The following is a 17,809-nucleotide window of genomic DNA, read 5'->3' on the forward strand; positions in this document are numbered from 1 at the left end:
CTAGACCTGTGAATTGAAACTATAACTTGTATTTATCTTGACCAGTTCGTTTTTGTCAGCCAGGAGTGCTAGTATGCATTACTGTGTCCAGCAGTTTATTGATTTGTTGTTGTTATGACCTTCTGCAGTACTTAGTAGGGAGAGTTCAATCCTTATGCCTAATTTAGATGATCAATAAGATTGACTTTTGGAGAGATTTAACTACATTGAGTTAGATCATCTTTGTAACAATTATGTAGAGAAGCAGTACATTTTGAATATTCTAAATAAGCTATTTCAACGCTGAGAAATAATTGCATTTCAAACATTTCTAAAAGATAAATTCACTGCTCTTCTCCAGACTTTAATGAGAATTTCTAGTGAAGCTCAACCACTTAAAGGCTGCTAAAGATAAGGAATGATGTATCTGGCTTTGGTCAAGTATCTAATAGCAGTTACTTTATATATTGAAAAACATATTGTTTCTCTATGTTAAGAGAAATATTAAAAGCATATTTAAAAAGCCTATTTTGGCTGTTTTCAAAGTCAAAGGAAGACATGTTAAGAAGCGACTACTATGTCAGTACTATCAATTCTTTATTAAGAGATGACCTAAGGGGAATGAAAATGCCAAGAGTAGTGTCTAAAGATGCTTAAGGGTATGGTACTCCAACAGTTGAGTTGCTATATGTATGGGTATTAAGATTAAATGAGTTTGTGATCATATTAGAAATGACACAGTATTGTATACGAGAAACTAAATAAGTTGCAAAGTAAATAGAATGTATTCACACAGAAAGAAATATAAAATAATATATATATTAATAAATATATATATTTTTATATTAATTATAATATATATATAAAATAATAGCAACCAAGTGTTGGAATACATATCAAAATAAGTTGCAAAGTAAGTAGAATATATTCACACAGAAATAAAGAAATATATTGGGGCTGGGGATGTGGCTCAAGCGGTAGCACGCTCGCCTGGCATGCGTGCGGCCCGGGTTCGATCCTCAGCACCACATACATACAAAGATGTTGTGACCGCCAAATACTAAAAAAAATAAATAAATATTAAAATTCTCTCTTTCTCTCTCTCGCTCTCTCTCTCTCTCCCTCTCTCTCTCACTCTCTCTAAAAAAAAGAAATAAAGAAATATAAAATAATAGCAACAAGGAAAAATAATATAGAATGTGTCTATAATACAACTTGAGGCACAGATTGGAGGGAAGGAGAAAGGAGAAAATATATTAGAAGAAATATCTGAGGTGTTAACTGCTAGCTGAATATCTTCACTGTTGACACAACACATTAAGGCAAAGATACACAAAATATCCTAAAACTCCAGAGAGGATGTATTCAAGGAAGAATAAATACATCTACGATTCTAATAGAATACCTTTTTAGAAATGGTGGCAAAAGAAAATCTTAACATTCTGATACAGGTGAGATTGGACATGTTCAAGGTTGTATGGCCATAGACTTAATGTCCAGATTCAACAGGAAGCAATACCCTTAAAGGAAAAGCATTCAAAATAGTTACAGTGGAAGCTAAAGGCAGAATAACAACTCAAAAAGGCTGAAGTTAAATAGATGTCAACTTAGAATTTTTTACCTAGCAATATTAGCCTTCAAAATTTTTAATATGAATAAAGATACTTTCAAGGAAGAGGAGAACACATAAGAGAATTCGCCATCAATTCACCTGCTTTAAAGAAATATAAAAGTAGTTCTTTAAGCACCAAATATTTGACAGAAGAAAAAAAAACTGAGGCAGGAAGAAATGATGAGCTAAAATTAAATGGCAAATATGTGGCCAAATATAATTGAAAAACAGTGGGCATAATAGTTATGGTATTTATAAATTGCAATAAAAACATAAAAAACAGGAAGGGTATGAATTTTTAAGGTTCTATCATTTTTTTGGAAATAGTAAATGCATTATATATATATTAGATTGTGATAAACCAAGGATGCATTTTGAAATCTCTAAGTTGTACATTAGCCACTAGCCATGTATGACTGTTGAGCATACATGATTAGACAAAATTTAAATGTGTTTAAATGTAAAAGAATAAAAACATTTTATTAAAGATTTTTTTTAAAAAGCAGCGGATGTGCAGGGAAGTATCAAATCTTTGAAAATGTTGGCAATGCCGCGTGGTGTCTTTGGATAAAACAAGCACTGTAGCTTTAGTAAAACAAGTTGCAAAGTAATAAAATACAATAATGAAAATTGATGGGGTTTTTGTTTGTTTGTTGTTTCCTGACTTGGGAATTGGGTTGGCAAATTCTGTGAATGCTGAGAACCCCATAAGCCTTGTACTTTTTACTTGAAAAAAATTTTTTAAAGAATATATTATGTAGTATTTATTTAAGTTTTATTTTTCCACAATTCCCAAAAAGTACTAAAATCTATTAAAGTTTTCTTTGGGGTAAAATATCAGATTTTAACCTTTGACCAATATTATTTATATATTCATTTCTGGTAATGATAAACCAAATGATAAAAATATACCATGCTTAGTCATGTGAAAACACTTTTGTGTGCTTATAAATTATAGTTTTATCTAAATACCAATAATACATTTAAAGTGTATAATTGTTTTTACTATTAATTGTCACTGATTGTCAGAATCTGTGCTATTCAATGTCATAGCCACCAGCCACACACTATTTAAATTGAGGATAATTATATGAAATTCAAAATTCTGTTTCTTGTTCACATTGACCACATTTCAAGTGTGTGGCAGCCACCTGTGCCTGGCAGCTACTATCACAAACGACACAGATTATGGTTCCTTCCTATGATTGCAGAAGATTCTGTTGAAGAGTTCTCCTCTAAATTGTCAAGGCAATTTAAAATTTGGGGGATGTATCTTTCTGTGTCCCAGGATATGCTTATATTATTTCACTTAAAATTTCCTCTTCTGTTATTTCATTTTACCCTTTGGTTTTTCAGTTTAAAAGGATGCTTAATCGGGAGCTCACCCATCTCTCTGAAATGAGTCGGTCTGGAAACCAAGTGTCGGAGTATATATCAAACACATTCTTAGGTGAGAGTAACTCCATGCAGCTTCAAATTTTTCTTTTGAATTATTTGCTTGTTGGTTTTTGGAGAGGGATTGAAGCACCAACTCATTTTGTAAACCAAATAAGTGTCAAAAATTCCATTTGTATTTATTATCTTAATAATTTGATACTATAAACTTTTAAGCCTTAGAATATATAAAGTAACAAAGTAAATTTTTTTATTTACTCAGTGGTGCCAGGGATTAAATTCAGGTCTTCTCACATGCAAACATTTTACCACTGAGCTACATCCCTAGACAGTTTTTTTTTTTTTTCATAATACAGAACAGTACAATGTATTTTATAAGATATTTTACACATGCATTTAACAAATTTTTCTTAAATGCTTCCCTGGCTGGGCACTAGGTACTTAATGATAAATTAGAAATAGTCCCGCCCTTGTCTAATGAAGTACAGTGCAACTGCTGAAGAACAGTGTGCTAATAATAGCTGAAAGTATGATGTTCTGGGGCAGCCCCTCTACCTCATCAGCAGAAAGAAAGTCCAATAAATGAAAATCAGTAATTTGAACAAATCCTTGATTTAAATTTACTTTCAAAACAAAATTGTTCTAATGGCTGATTGGTGCATTACTGAACAGACATGAAGGTTTACAGTGTGCAAGAATGTGTAGGTTGGCTGACTGCTTGAAATAGTGGAAGAATGAATGTATCAAGATATCTGATGTGTTTTACTATAGAAAATGCATTGGGGTAAAATCACTTAATAACTTATAATTGGAATTCTCTGTGGTTCCCATAAAACTTGGTTACATCATAACTTATCTCACTGTGGTATAGAAATAGAAAGGACCTGAGGTATTCAAGTCATTGAATATGCTTGTTTCCATTTTCAAAATTTTTTATTTACCTTGTCAAATGTCAAAAGGGACTAATTCCCTTTGAATTTTTTTCCTTAGAAAGCTTATTTCTATAATAACAGGAAATAAAAGGGAAACCTATATTTTCTTTCAAAAGGTGCTGCTTCAGTTCCCACAGTCTGACCAGTTTTAATTAGCTGTTGGATTTGTACACTGCTGTTTTTATTACATTTGTGTTTGAAGTTTTTATTATTTTAAAGTATGTGTTGTAAATGGAAATTCTTAGTTGTCAAGAACAGTTTCAAGCTTCTAGGTTATTGTCATACAGTAATGGAGTTGGTGAACAGAGCAAATAATCAAGAATTGTACTTTCTGTGAGTCTGCTATCATGATTAAGTCTTGCATGATTTTTTCATTGGGTGATCTATCAGGAAGTAACCATTGGACACATTTAATATTAATTAGTTTATTAATTTTGTGTGTGAGGATATCAAGTTTCCATCAAATTATAAATATTCAATTCTATTAGAAAAGTATAATTTGTAAATATTTCCCAGTGATTAATTATATCCTGCCTAATTATGCATGTTTTTTTAAAGTAGAATTTATAATAATTGTAGAACATTTTCTAAATTTCTTAAGATAAGCAACATGAAGTGGAAATTCCTTCTCCAACTCAGAAGGAAAAGGAGAAAAAGAAAAGGCCAATGTCTCAGATCAGTGGAGTCAAGAAATTGATGCATAGTTCTAGTCTGACTAATTCAAGTATCCCAAGGTTTGGAGTCAAAACAGAACAAGAAGATGTTCTGGCCAAGGTAAGATAATTTCAGAGAGCGTAATCATAAGTATGCAATGATGTTTTGCATGAATTTTGATTTCTTCTCTTTTAAATAGATGGAAAAGTTCATTAATTTATATGAGTTTGTTTTGAAAATGGAAAAGCACTTTATAAAGCTCTTTCAGTTATTTGAATTTATTAATATTTGGATTTAGACAGGTGGTTTAGTACACATTTCTTACTTTTTTGCATTTTCATTTGATTTTTGGTCTGAAGAAGTTAGAAGTCTATCATCTCTTCTGGGTTGTAGAAGAATAGTTAAGTTTCTGTGAGTAAATATTATCCATTGAAGAAATGCTTTGGGATTGATATTCAAATATTCAAAATCTGTGAACATGATGTGTTGTCAAAATTATGATCTAAGCAATGCTACTCTGTTTTCAGTACATTTAAGTAAATTTTCCTAAAGTTTGCTTTTATTTTTATGGTATATTGCTTATATTTAAAATGAGTCATTGTTTAAAAAATATCTAACAATTTTTTAGATTTTTAAATATTTGTGTTTCATTGCCTCATGTTCTTCCATTTTCTAATTATTTGGTGTCATTTTTCAATGCCAGGAACTAGAAGATGTAAACAAATGGGGTCTTCATGTTTTCAGAATAGCTGAGTTGTCTGGTAACCGGCCTCTGACTGTTATCATGCACACCATATTTCAGGTATAGCAGTTCTATCACATCTCTTTTGTGCAGGGACTGACTGTTGAGTCTATGAAAAGTGTATGCATTTTGTCTTCCTTATCACTCACCCTTTTTGTTAAAGTATTTATATTTCAGTTGTAGTTGGACACAATACCTTTATTTTGTTTATTCATTTTTATGTGGTCCTGAGGATCAACCCAGGGTCTCCCACATGCTAGGCAAATGCTGTGCCGCTGAGCCACAACCCCAGCCCCCCTCACCCTTTTTTATTGTTGTTCATTTTGATAGTATCTTTTCCCTTATCTGTTCCTTTTTCCAAGGGACAAATAAAGGTATAGAAATGTGGAGAGTGGATAAAACACAAATAAATTTTATTTTTTGTTTTTTTTTCATCTAAGAAAAAGATGCGATATGGGAGAATGAAGCAATTTATTAAAACATCAGCTTAAGATTCATCTTCACGACCCTGACTTGCATAGGGAATGGAGTGCTAACTTTAAAAAATGAGTAACTTCCCTTCAGACTAACCCTCAGGACATAATTTCTTTAATCACTTTTTTGTCTGCTATTACCTTTTCCATATCCACTACTTTTTCTTGTGGAGCCCTTGCCTCAGCTCAGAGTGAGATTTAAATGAGAATTTGAGTCTGTTACTGATACACTGGGACTGGAATGGGAAACTCCAGTTCTAGAATGAGGTTGGAGCTGGTGGGGCTGAGGCAATGGTGCTCCAGCGCTGGTGCCTCCATGGTCATGGGATACTGAAGTTTTTATAGTAGGCAGTACATTCCTGAGACCTTAGGTTTGGATAAAGCAGTATTGTCCTCCAGAAGGACAACTCAACTCTGATATTGTCCCATAAGTTCCTAGATCTTCCCAAATATTTGCATTTCTCTCACTGAACATGGGAAAGTGCTATTTCTGTTTCTGAGTCATCTGTAGGAAGCCCTGGTGGTTTTGTGTGTGTGTGTGTGTGTGTGTGTGTGTGTGTGTGAGGCGGGGGAGTGGTTTGTTTTTTGTTTTAACATTCTGTGTGAAACATTTTTTAAAAAAATATAAAGACAAAAATGTTACAAGGATATCTTCTCCTACAGGAACGGGATTTGTTAAAAACATTTAAAATTCCAGTAGACACTCTAATTACATACCTTATGACCCTTGAAGACCATTACCATGCTGATGTGGCCTATCATAACAACATCCATGCTGCAGATGTTGTCCAGTCCACTCATGTGCTACTGTCTACACCTGCTTTGGAGGTAAATCTGTTTTTAAAAACTTTAAGAACACTAACTTGCCATTCATGAGTGTCTTAAACTTTCAAACTGAGGAATTTGTGATGCACACAGTAATTGGCTTTATTGGAAATATGTTGACTTACAGGGGAGAAATGTTGTGGTTAATAAAACAGTTGCAGCTTTGATGAATTTGTCTGTAAAACTGGGTCAGAGATTTAGGGATTCATCTGTTTCTTTTTCTTCTTTTGAAATGATCCAGTGGACATGTCATAATGCACATCTGGACTTTTGTTTTTTTTTTCTGGAAATTCATTTAATGACTTTTTAAGTTAGAGTTCAAAGAATGATTAATTTATATAATGTAAACAGTGAATGCATTGATATTTTCCATAGAATTTATTAGGAAAAAATATTTTTTTTAAAATCCTAAGATGTTATTCTGCTAAGTGTTTACTAAAGCAATTTGATTTCCTTAATCATTTTTGGGAAAGATTCTCTTTTTGGATATAGTTTGCATTGTTCTCAGTATGAAATTGTATTAATACCTCATCATTCAGATGAGTGGTTTTCAACTATAGATGATTTCTTGCCCCCTTTTCTCCCCTCCGTAAACTTCTAGTGACATTTGGAATGCCTGGAGAAATTTTTGGTTGTCAAAACTATCACATTTTTGTTTATATATGCTACTGGCATGTCATGGGTCAAGCCAAGAATTCTTCTAAGTATCTATAATGTACCAGTACAGGATATCATCACACATAATGTGACCTGACACAAAATGTGAACAGTGCTGAGGTTGAGAAATCCTGATTTGGATCCAAGAAAAGAATTTCCCATGTCTTATTAAGACACTCTTTCTTCTGATTTTTAAAAAAGTATAATGATCCTCAGATATAATGAAGTTGAAATATTTTCTTCTAGAATTATGCTTAAAAAGTTTATAGGTACCTCATTATCTAAAAGTCTGTTCATAATACATGGTGAATAATATATTTTGAAGGTTTGTTTTCCATCTAAATTCTAGGAAGTCATTTGTCATTTTATTAATACTTTTTATTCATATCCTTATAGAATAGTAATATTGATATTATCTGATTTTCCAGGCTGTGTTTACAGATTTGGAGATTCTTGCAGCAATTTTTGCTAGTGCAATACATGATGTAGATCATCCTGGTGTGTCAAATCAATTTCTGATCAATACAAGTAAGTAAAGTTCACTGGTTTTTTTTCCAGAGCAAATATTTCTGAGGATCTGTGTAAATTTTTTTCCAGGTCTATAAAGTTCTTTTGAGATGTGTAAATGTGTGTTTTAATGATAGTGTATGTTAATGTAATTCATCTCTGAAAATTATCATTATATCCCAAGAGGCATTATGATGTTTGAAAATATATGTTCAGGACTTCTCTGAAAATAATATGTTGCTATTTCACTAGATAGGGATAATAAGGAGAATCAAAAGTAAAAATGTGAAGAGACATTTAGGTAGCTATGCTGCTTTTAAAGTTTAAAAAAAAAGCAAAGGTATGTGAAAGTGAGTGCTAGTAGACTTTTACTTTATGTAGATCATCATTTCATCCCTTCAGAAGCTGTAGCTCACCTTTCCCCACCCTCAGCAGGCCCAATCCTCTTCTTTCCTTTTTAAATCTCATAATAAGGGTGACAGGAACTTCTCTCTTAATTTGATATTTTAATCATTCAGTCTTTTTCTCCTCGGTGGTAACCTCTCAAATCTGTATAACAAGTCATTGCTGAGTTTGGAAATGTAAAGATGGTAGGACTGTTCAATATGGACATCTCTGACAGCTGCACAGCAAGCCTCTGTAGGAAATGTTGAGGTGATGTTCCACCTCTTTAGAAAGAGCTTAGGTTTACAGAAGTTATTTGGTCCTTGAAGTCAGTAGGTAAATTACTTAAACATTTACTGTGATTTAATTCCTTGCCACTAAATATTATAAATCTAATTTTATATATGAAAAAAAATACAAAGTTGTTGAAAGTGGATTTTTTTTTCATGTCAATAATCTGCCTTCTTAAAGGGAAAATCACATTAGGAAAGATTTTTATTTTAAGATAAGAGAAATAAGGATATAGGACTATCTAGGATCAATGGCTATCCCTAGTAAGAAAACACACTAAGTAGATTTGAGTTGAAGATAACCGAGAGGGATATCTGCTCAAGCTGTAGCTAATAGGCCAGTTGAATATGGATACCCCCTTGTTTCTTTTCCAATCTTAGAATAAAAAGGAAATAGACACATGTTGGGAAAAAATCTGCCTTTTTTTCCCCTTCTGCTTGAATTTGTGGATAATGGTCTTCCTACATGCTATAACAATCTAGCCATGTACATTTCTGGATGCTTACTGTTTATTTCTTATACTTGGCTGTACTCAGATCTAAAGAGAAAAATTAAATGCAATCTTGCTTTGAGACAATTAACTCACACTTTAGGATTATTTAAACCTATTTCTCCTTCTTTTAACAGCCTCTGTCCTACCTTATAGTAAAGTTCACTTTAGTGATCCACATATTTAAAGGATTAGAACAAGTGTCCAGAGATGTGTGGTTAGTCAAGTATATTTTAGAAGCTTAGTTTAGGAACTTATTTATACAGGTTAGGTCATTTAAGCTAGCATAGCCCATCTACAGATAAATTTAATACCCATTGAAATTTAAGAGGCACTAAAACAGATGATGGAGAAATTTGGAGGATGATTATAAATACAGAGAGAGTAGCCAGAGATGTCCACTTAAGCTCATTTTTTCTGGTGACCTACTTGGGGTAGAAGGATGACAATCCTGGACCTGAAAGTTCCTTGCCAACTGTGATGCTGTGATGATCATCTTTCTATAGGACCACAGGAACACAGGAAAGCTCACAATCCATAGAGCAGCTTAGGTTGGATTGCTAATATTTTTGATGTTAGTGTGTGATGGGACTGTGTTATTCCTGAGCAAATGAATCAGCATTGTCATTTGGTATATGAAAGTATCCCATGATTGATGATAGTAACAGGGCATGATCAGAATTACTGCCCTAGTAAGCTTTTGACAAGGGATCATGTGAGGTAGGTTCTTTTTTTTCCTTTGAAGAACACAGAAAGGGCTTAGTAGCTTGTAAAATAAAAAAGTTTTATCTTCACAACATACAATAAAGAAATCTCTCATAACTAGTAATAAATAGCTTTGTGAAATTATCAGTATTATACAATTATTTACTTTTAGTACCAGTGATTGAAATTAGGATTGCTTAACCCCGGAGCCACATCTCCAGCCTTTTTTTTTTTTTTTTATTTTTTTTTTTAATTTTGAGATAGGGTCTTGCTAAGTTGTGGAGGCTGGCCTCAAATTTTCAGTCTTCCAGGCATGTGCCACTTCACCTGACAATGCCTTTATTTTTGATCTCCTATAAATGTCTTTTTTTTTTCCTTAACAGACTTAAGTTGGTATTTTCTCCTACATTTATGGATGAGTTGAGCATCAGTGAGTCAGACTAGCACTAGCTCTGCTCTTGGCTCAGAGCTGGAACTCCAGTCTGCCCAAAACCAAAGATTGAATCCATTCTTTATAATAAGGAATTCTAAAAAGTCCTGATTATAAGATTTATAAACCTAGAGTTGGAAAGTTATCTGCTATACTATAAAGGAGACTATTGAGTGTATCGAGGTAAAGGGATACCTTGGGTTATGTGGCTAATCTCAGAGGAGCACTAGGGCTCACTGAGCTGGTTCACAGTGCAGTTATGGTCCTGCTTTTCAGTTGTGTTCCTGGTTCTCATGAATCATTTGATGTGTGTTACTCTGGGGTGCCAAATGATTTGACACTAATTGTGCTTGCACTCACTCTAAGCAGCTTGGAGGTTCTAAAAGCAGAGAGATCTTTTCTGCCTGGCAGAATTGGTTGAGTTTTAATGAAAACTTGGGGATGTAGAGGAAAGTGACAGAGAAATTGAAGTTCCACATGGGAAGCTCCTTAAGTCTTTTATTTTTAAGGATAATATAGGTAATTAAACCTGTAAAATGTGTACTATATCATCAAGTCTTGAATAGAACATTCTAGAATGTCATTAAAAATCTATTTAACTTCACAGCTTTATTTTCTGGAAAAAAAAATAAAGCACTATCAAAAGTACAGAATGTACATAGCATTGCATTTTCCTTGGAAGAGTATCCTTTTTTGTTTATATCAAAGATGGCCAGGTCCAGGGCATATACTTTTTAATTTCTCTGATGTTATTTTAAAATACAGGTCCCATAGTCATATTAGTGAATTATATAGAGTTTTGTTTTTCTGCATAAACCTAACTAACATTTAAAAGAAGGTAAATTCATTTTTAACAAATGTGGTATAATTGTAACTATTGAGATTATTTTATCCAATAACAATGTATTTAAATTTGGTTCTGGGCACTAGGAATTCATGTGGCCAAATTGAGCTTTGGCTATTAGGAACCTGCATTCCGCTGGAAAAGACAGCTTACATGAACATGTGGCATGTGATGGTGTTCAGGGCACTGGAGAGATACAGTGCAGGCTTGTGGCACAGAAAGAGGAGTTGAGGGAGTGAGCAAGCAGCTTTAACCCTTGGACTTTAGCGCCAATATTAAGTTAAAATCACCACTTCCTCTCCCCATTTCAAGGACAAATGTTATGTTCAGAAGTCCTTTTGAAGACTTTTGCTCTTGTCTTCTGTAACTTAGAGTCACAGTGTAGCCTGCTGTCATTTTCAAGCTCTGAGTTCAACATAGTGAAGCTGTAGTAACAGTGAGAGGTAGTTCTTACTTGTGGTATCCATACCCAGTCTTCACCCGAGTTCTAAGCATGCCAGCCCAATCTCCTGGTGTAGGCTTGGATCCACCACACGGGTGTTCTTACCGTCACATTAATGCCCAATCTTCTCTTGCTCCTGTGCCTTTTAAACAGGCTCTTACTGTTGAAAAAACTGTTACCAGTTTCCCTTCTTAGACTGAGTGATGAAATGAGAGTTTCAAGTCAGTCCCCACTATTTCTGTCTACATGCAGTTTGCGGAGGAAACTCCTGGGGGATTACTAGAAGCTCCCACATTTCTGTTAGGTTACTGGCATACAGTCCTCCCAGGAGTTTGGTAGGGGTTGTTCTTACTTTACAAATGAGAACAAAGGAAGAGAGGTGGGGTGCTGATTTCACAGCCAGGTCTGTTGGATTTCTAAGCTCAGGATCATTTAACCTCAAACCCTGATGCAATGAATATGCACTTAATTTACTCTTAAAAGTGTCTTTCATCGAGAAGATATAAGCAGAGGTATATATGGAATGGATCTGCCGTTGTACTAAAGCACAAGAATGCCGTTCAGAGGTCTATAGTCTAAGGATGCGAGAGTAAATTTTATTTATAACTTAACCAGGCTGAGGTGTGCCCAGAAACTGGCCAAAAATGATTTAGGGTGAATCTGTAAGAATGTTTTCAGAAGACATAAGCATTTGAATCAGCAAATTAAGTAAAGATTATCATCATCATTGTGTGTGGACATCATCGAAGCCACTGGGAGCTGAATAGAGTAGAACTGGGACATCATCCTCTCCTGCTCTCAGATATCCATGCCACTGCTTTTTGGGCCTTCAAATGTGAACTGGGACTTACATCAATTACTTTCTCCACTCCTTCCAATCCATCCCCATTCATTCCCTAACTCAGATCTTCAGACTGAATCGCACCCCTAGCTAGCTCTCTTGCTTCTCCAGATCCTGGGACTTATTGGCATCCATAATCCCTGAGGCAGTTCCTAATAAGCACCTTGAAATATCTATATCTCTTTATCCTACTGGTTCTTTTTCTCTGGATAACCCATAATAGATATTTTTTAACTAAGAATGTTTGTAGAGGAAGAAAGTTTTAAGGATGACTTTTCTGAATTAATTATGGGGTTTCTGGAATTGGCTTTCTAATATGATTAGGTTTGAAGACAGCAGTGCTGTTTCCAGTAGAAGAGAAAGCACTGATAGTCTGTGGGGAGAACTGTTTATACATAAAATATCTGCCTTGGGGTACTCCCAATCAACCACTTACATTTGAAGCAAGGAGCTAAGTGATTCTGCATATGATACTCTCACACATTTTTAGGAAACCCAGGAATGTAATAACATTGATTGGTTACTCCTGATGTCAGTGAATCAAGTGGTGAAGAAAAGGGATGAGCTTGGGGATTGGAATTCCCAGATCAAGCACCGCCATCAGTGGACTAAGTGCTTCTAGGTGTGCCAGCCCTCTGTAGCTGCAGGGCTGAAATTGCTGGAAATCAAAGGCAGAACTTTCTCCTGTTATTGGCTAAATACAATGCAAAGTGAGCTCCCAGCTTCCCAGGATGTCTACTGGAAGAGTGAGGACATTGATTAGGAAATAAATCCAAATAAAATTCAAGGGCCTTCTGCCTTAGTGAAATTTCTAAGGGTCCAGTGGTATGGGGCATGGTAAGATATCTCTTCTAAGGAGAGGGATAAATTGTTAATCTGGCCCCTCCTACAACTCTGAAGAAGGCACAATGCCTAGTACCAGTTAGGATTTTGGAGGAAACTTACTTGTTTGAGTGTGTTATTCAGGCCGAGTGACCTAAAGAGCTGCTGGTTGTGTGTGGGGGCACAGAATAAGAGAAGGTTCTGCAGATGTCCAGGCTGCTGTGCAGGTTACTCTGACACTTGAGCCATATGATTCAGCAGATTCAGTAGTTGTGCCATGATTCACTTAGAGCTGCCAAAGGCTGCCCACCCTCTAGAAGCAACTGGCTTGATTAGAATGGTGGAATGGCCTTTTGAAGCCTTGGTTGCAGCACCAGCCAGGTGGCAATACCTTTCAGGCCTGGGGCAAAGTGTTCCAGAAGGCCATATGTAATCGAAACCTGTGTTCAGTATCTAATGTTACTTCTCCCATAACCAAGAGTCACAAGTCCAGAAATCAAAGATGGACATGGAAGTAGCACCATTCACTATTACCTCTAGTTACCCACAAGCAAAATTTTGTTTTCTCTTCTGGCAACATTATGCTCTGTGGCCCATAGGTCTTAATTCCATAGGGAGTAATGACCAGGAAGCATGACAATAATTCACTGACCTAGAAGGAATTCCCCTTTGGATTACTTTTGTCTCCAAATGAAGAAGAGACCAAGAAAGGAGTTACAGTGTTAACTGTGAGGACTGATGTGGACTGCCAAGGGGAAACTGGGTTATTACTCCACAGTGTAGGTAGGGAAGAATGTGTGTGTGGAATACAGAAGATTTCTTATGGTATCTCTTACATTACTGTGCCATTGTGAGTTAGGTCAATGGGAAACACAACAACCCAATCCAGGTGGAATTAGTAATGGTCCTTCCCAGGAGTGAAGATTTGGGTCAACCCAGTAGAAAAAGAACCATGACTAGGTACTTTCTAAAGACAAAGGAGATAAAGAATGAGTAAGAGGAGAAGGTAGTTATAAATACCAGCTATTAGCACAAGACCAGTTATAGAAATGAGGACTCTAATCATCATGAGTACACCTTTGTGTGTGTAAATAGACTTATATTGGGAAATTTTCTTTGTTTTTCCCCCTTTTCCCTCATCATGTAATATAAGATGTTTTGACTTTACATTAGTTTTGAGGTATTGTTAATTTTGCATCGTAGTATTTAAGTTGTGGAATATCACAGAAGAGTAAACATCATTCCAGAGCTTTACTTCTTATGGAGAAAGGGTACTGGGTTTATAATTGTACCATGTTAGGTGGCATTGTTACCTTATTATTGTCTTTATTTGGAGACTAAATACAGCTTAAGGAAATGCATATAGGTACCAGTTTGGCAAGGGGTGAACCTTGTGATGGGTAATTTTATGTGTGGCTTGACTAGGCTAAGGGTTGCCAACATGGCTGGTAAATATTCTTTCCGGTGTGTCTTTGAGGGTGTGTCCAGAAGGGATTAGCATTTACATCAGTAAGTCGAGTGAAGAAGATTGCCCTCACCTGTGCAGTGGGCATCACTCAGTCCATTGAGGGCCTGAATGAAACCAAGGTGGAGGAAAGGCAAACTCACTTTCTGTTTGAGCGAGGATATCCATATTCTCCTGCCTTTGGACATCAGTGCTTCTGGTTACCAGAGAGAATTTACACCAGTCTCCCCATGCTCCAGTTCTCAGTGGTCACACTAGAACTGAATTATACCACTGGCTTTTCTGCTTCTCCAACTTGCAGATGATGTACTCACTGGCTTGCATAATTGCCTGAGCCAACTCCTATCATTCAGTATTTTGTTATATTATTGAGAACATGCACTTAGTCTGTGTCTGCTAAATGAAGTACATGACCTCAGTTATGTGGTAGTACCTTCCCACCCTCTACCCCCATGCCAGTGAAGACTGAGAAATAGATTAAATGGTCTTTATGCCTTCATTAGTAGCATTATATTGAGAATGTTGTAATTTACTCTTGATGATCCAGGGTAGTTCTTACAAATGAGCATAATTAGTCTCTCTGTAATAAAATTGTGGCTTTGGATTTGTAAAGAAATGCGTGGTCCCTCAATAAAATAGAGAAAGCTTTATATAGTTATTAGTGTGTGCCAGGTACTGAATGGATCATGTTTATCATTTCCTGATTCACTGCTAGAGTTCACTGCTCAAGGCTTCTTGCTACACTTCTTGTCATTGCATGATCCTCACATAAAAGTTGTAGGGCAGAGAATCCACAATTATCAGGAATATAAGACCTTATGCTGTAGACATTTTGTTATGTTAAGAATAATTCCATATTCCGCTGAGTTTATCAGGTCCAGAGGCAGCTGAGGCCCACAGAGGGAAATGCCACGTGTCAGTAACATTGGAGTTCACTCCTAAAGGTTCCAGTGTTATTTCTGCTCCTTCCTTATTCAGTGTATTTTCTTCTTGTTATTATCATATAATGGTAAGGGTGGCAGAGAAGTTTAGGGGAAATTGCATCCTAAATCCAAAGTATCATAAAACTTTAAAAATAAACTCTAATTAAACAGCTCTGGTGATCATCTGCTTCTTTTCCTTTCAGACTCTGAACTTGCCTTGATGTATAATGACTCCTCTGTCTTAGAGAACCATCATTTGGCCGTGGGCTTTAAGTTGCTTCAGGAAGAAAACTGTGACATTTTTCAGAATTTGACCAAAAAGCAAAGACAATCTTTAAGGAAAATGGTCATAGACATTGTAAGTAGTTAATAAAAGCAAAAAAAAATTGTGATGAAAGTAGTCTAAAAAAATTAAAATGTGAGAATGAGATGAGTATTATTAGGTAAAAACATGAGTATTTCCAAACTTCTGTGGCCCTTTATGTTCTAAAAGCTGCATCTGTTGTTGGTAGTGCTATTCTGTAATAGGTTGTCTATTTATAACAGTTTGGATTTAAGAATAATAATAGTTGAACCTCATTATTCAGCTTTTATTTTCTGAGCTCCACATGGCAGACAGAAAAAGATGAATAAGCAAAAGTAGAGGGCTTGGGCTATCACTTGAATACCCCCTGCCTTTTTCCATCCAATTAGAGATATACATGATTTTACTATTTTCTCTATGTGTATTATTTAGAGTGATTATGAAACATAGAAAAATCTCTTGTTTCTAAAAAATTACTTGCTTTGTACACATAAAGACAGGAATTCTTTTTCTTGGATAAGCATAAAGTTAACCAGAATACTATTTCTGAAGTGGTCTGTGAGCAACCTTCAATCACTCATTGTAGTCCAATGACCACTTTCTAGTCCCGGGAATGAAGAAACTTTAAAATGTGTGATGATATCTTATCCTCAGAGATACCATCATATTTTCACCAGGAAAGTGGTGGTCAGTGCCTGATGTTTCTGCATAGTGTACATGTTTAGCTAGGTTTCCAAGAGACTTTAGCAAAGGGAAAAGATTGTGCCCCTAGAAGGATTCATTTCCAGATACTGCCATTAGAAGTCATAGTAGTTTACCTTCCTTTTCACATTCTGAAAAAAAAAAAAAAAAGTTTTCATATGCAAATTCTGACTTTTCCCTTTGGACTTAGTAAAATATTCTTTATCTTTTAAGGTACTTGCAACAGACATGTCAAAACACATGAATCTACTGGCTGATTTGAAAACTATGGTTGAAACTAAGAAAGTGACAAGTTCTGGGGTTCTTCTTCTTGATAACTATTCTGACAGGATTCAGGTAAATCATTATTTGACTTTGTGTTGTGTGTTTATGTGTGTTTGTGTACACATGCACATGTGTGTCTGTGTATTCTGCTTTGATAAAATTCATTTCTCCCATCTTATACTTTCAGTAACTATAGGCAGGATTTTTACCCACACTCTCAGGATGAGAATTAACCAGGTAGAAACTTATTGTTCTTTTTAGTTGCCCATATATTTAAAAAACAAAAACATCTAAAACCTCCCAAAAACCATCCACATAAGGAGGTCTGAATTTCATTAACCACGCACATAAACAGCTTCTCCTATGATACTTAGATGCAGTAGAAGTGGCATAATTTGGAACTATTTATACAAGTGTGAACCACACACAGACACATCTTGGTTGAGCTGTTTGAAATAAATCTTACACTACATGTATTTTTAAGTGTCACAGTCATCCGACTTGAATTTCTAGTTTGAAAAAAAAAAAAAATGGAGCCAGTGCTGAGTAGAGAATGTCTCTGTCCACTTTAGGTCCTTCAGAACATGGTGCACTGTGCAGACCTGAGCAACCCCACAAAGCCTCTCCAACTGTACCGCCAGTGGACAGACCGGATAATGGAGGAGTTCTTTCGCCAAGGAGACCGAGAGAGGGAGCGTGGCATGGAGATAAGTCCCATGTGTGACAAGCACAATGCATCTGTGGAAAAATCACAGGTAATGCATGGCACAGAAAGCCTTCCGAGAGAAGAAAGATGCAGCTAGCATTTGTTTACTTATAGTGTTTTCTTGGGTTTTTAAAATTATTTGTTTTTGACAGAATCAGTTTCACCTTACCACTTATGATATAGAAAACCTGCAATTGTAGAACTTAGATTTACATAGCTATGCTTCTACTGGTGTGGCATTCTGGTCACTCATTATAACCATGTTCATGTACATAGAGTATTTGTTTATTTCAGTTATCTAGATTCACCTACACATTGACTATTCTAAAATAAGTTCCAGACCCCATATCCTGCCATGTAAATAACTGAAAATGTTTTTACGTTGCGAACATATTCTTGAACAACTAATTATTCTAGAGG

The 17,809-nt window shown here is 35.5% G+C and overlaps 1 protein-coding gene across 8 annotated transcripts in view; it reads left to right on the plus strand.

Annotated features, from left to right (window-relative positions):
* Pde4d (phosphodiesterase 4D) overlaps window positions 1-17,809 on the plus strand; it is a 1,049,725-nt gene that overhangs the window by 1,026,731 nt on the left and 5,185 nt on the right. For all 8 annotated transcript variants that reach the window (XM_076857254.2, XM_076857255.2, XM_076857257.2 and 5 more), the window contains 8 exons: window positions 2,948-3,041; window positions 4,520-4,692; window positions 5,276-5,374; window positions 6,451-6,615; window positions 7,698-7,797; window positions 15,617-15,771; window positions 16,633-16,755; window positions 17,256-17,438. In XM_076857254.2, the coding sequence (XP_076713369.1) occupies window positions 2,948-3,041; window positions 4,520-4,692; window positions 5,276-5,374; window positions 6,451-6,615; window positions 7,698-7,797; window positions 15,617-15,771; window positions 16,633-16,755; window positions 17,256-17,438 (1,092 nt within the window). The remainder of the gene's footprint in view (window positions 1-2,947; window positions 3,042-4,519; window positions 4,693-5,275; window positions 5,375-6,450; window positions 6,616-7,697; window positions 7,798-15,616; window positions 15,772-16,632; window positions 16,756-17,255; window positions 17,439-17,809) is intronic.

Source organism: Callospermophilus lateralis, chromosome 5, assembly GCF_048772815.1.
Source record: "Callospermophilus lateralis isolate mCalLat2 chromosome 5, mCalLat2.hap1, whole genome shotgun sequence".
NCBI classification, from domain to species: Eukaryota; Metazoa; Chordata; class Mammalia; order Rodentia; family Sciuridae; genus Callospermophilus; species Callospermophilus lateralis.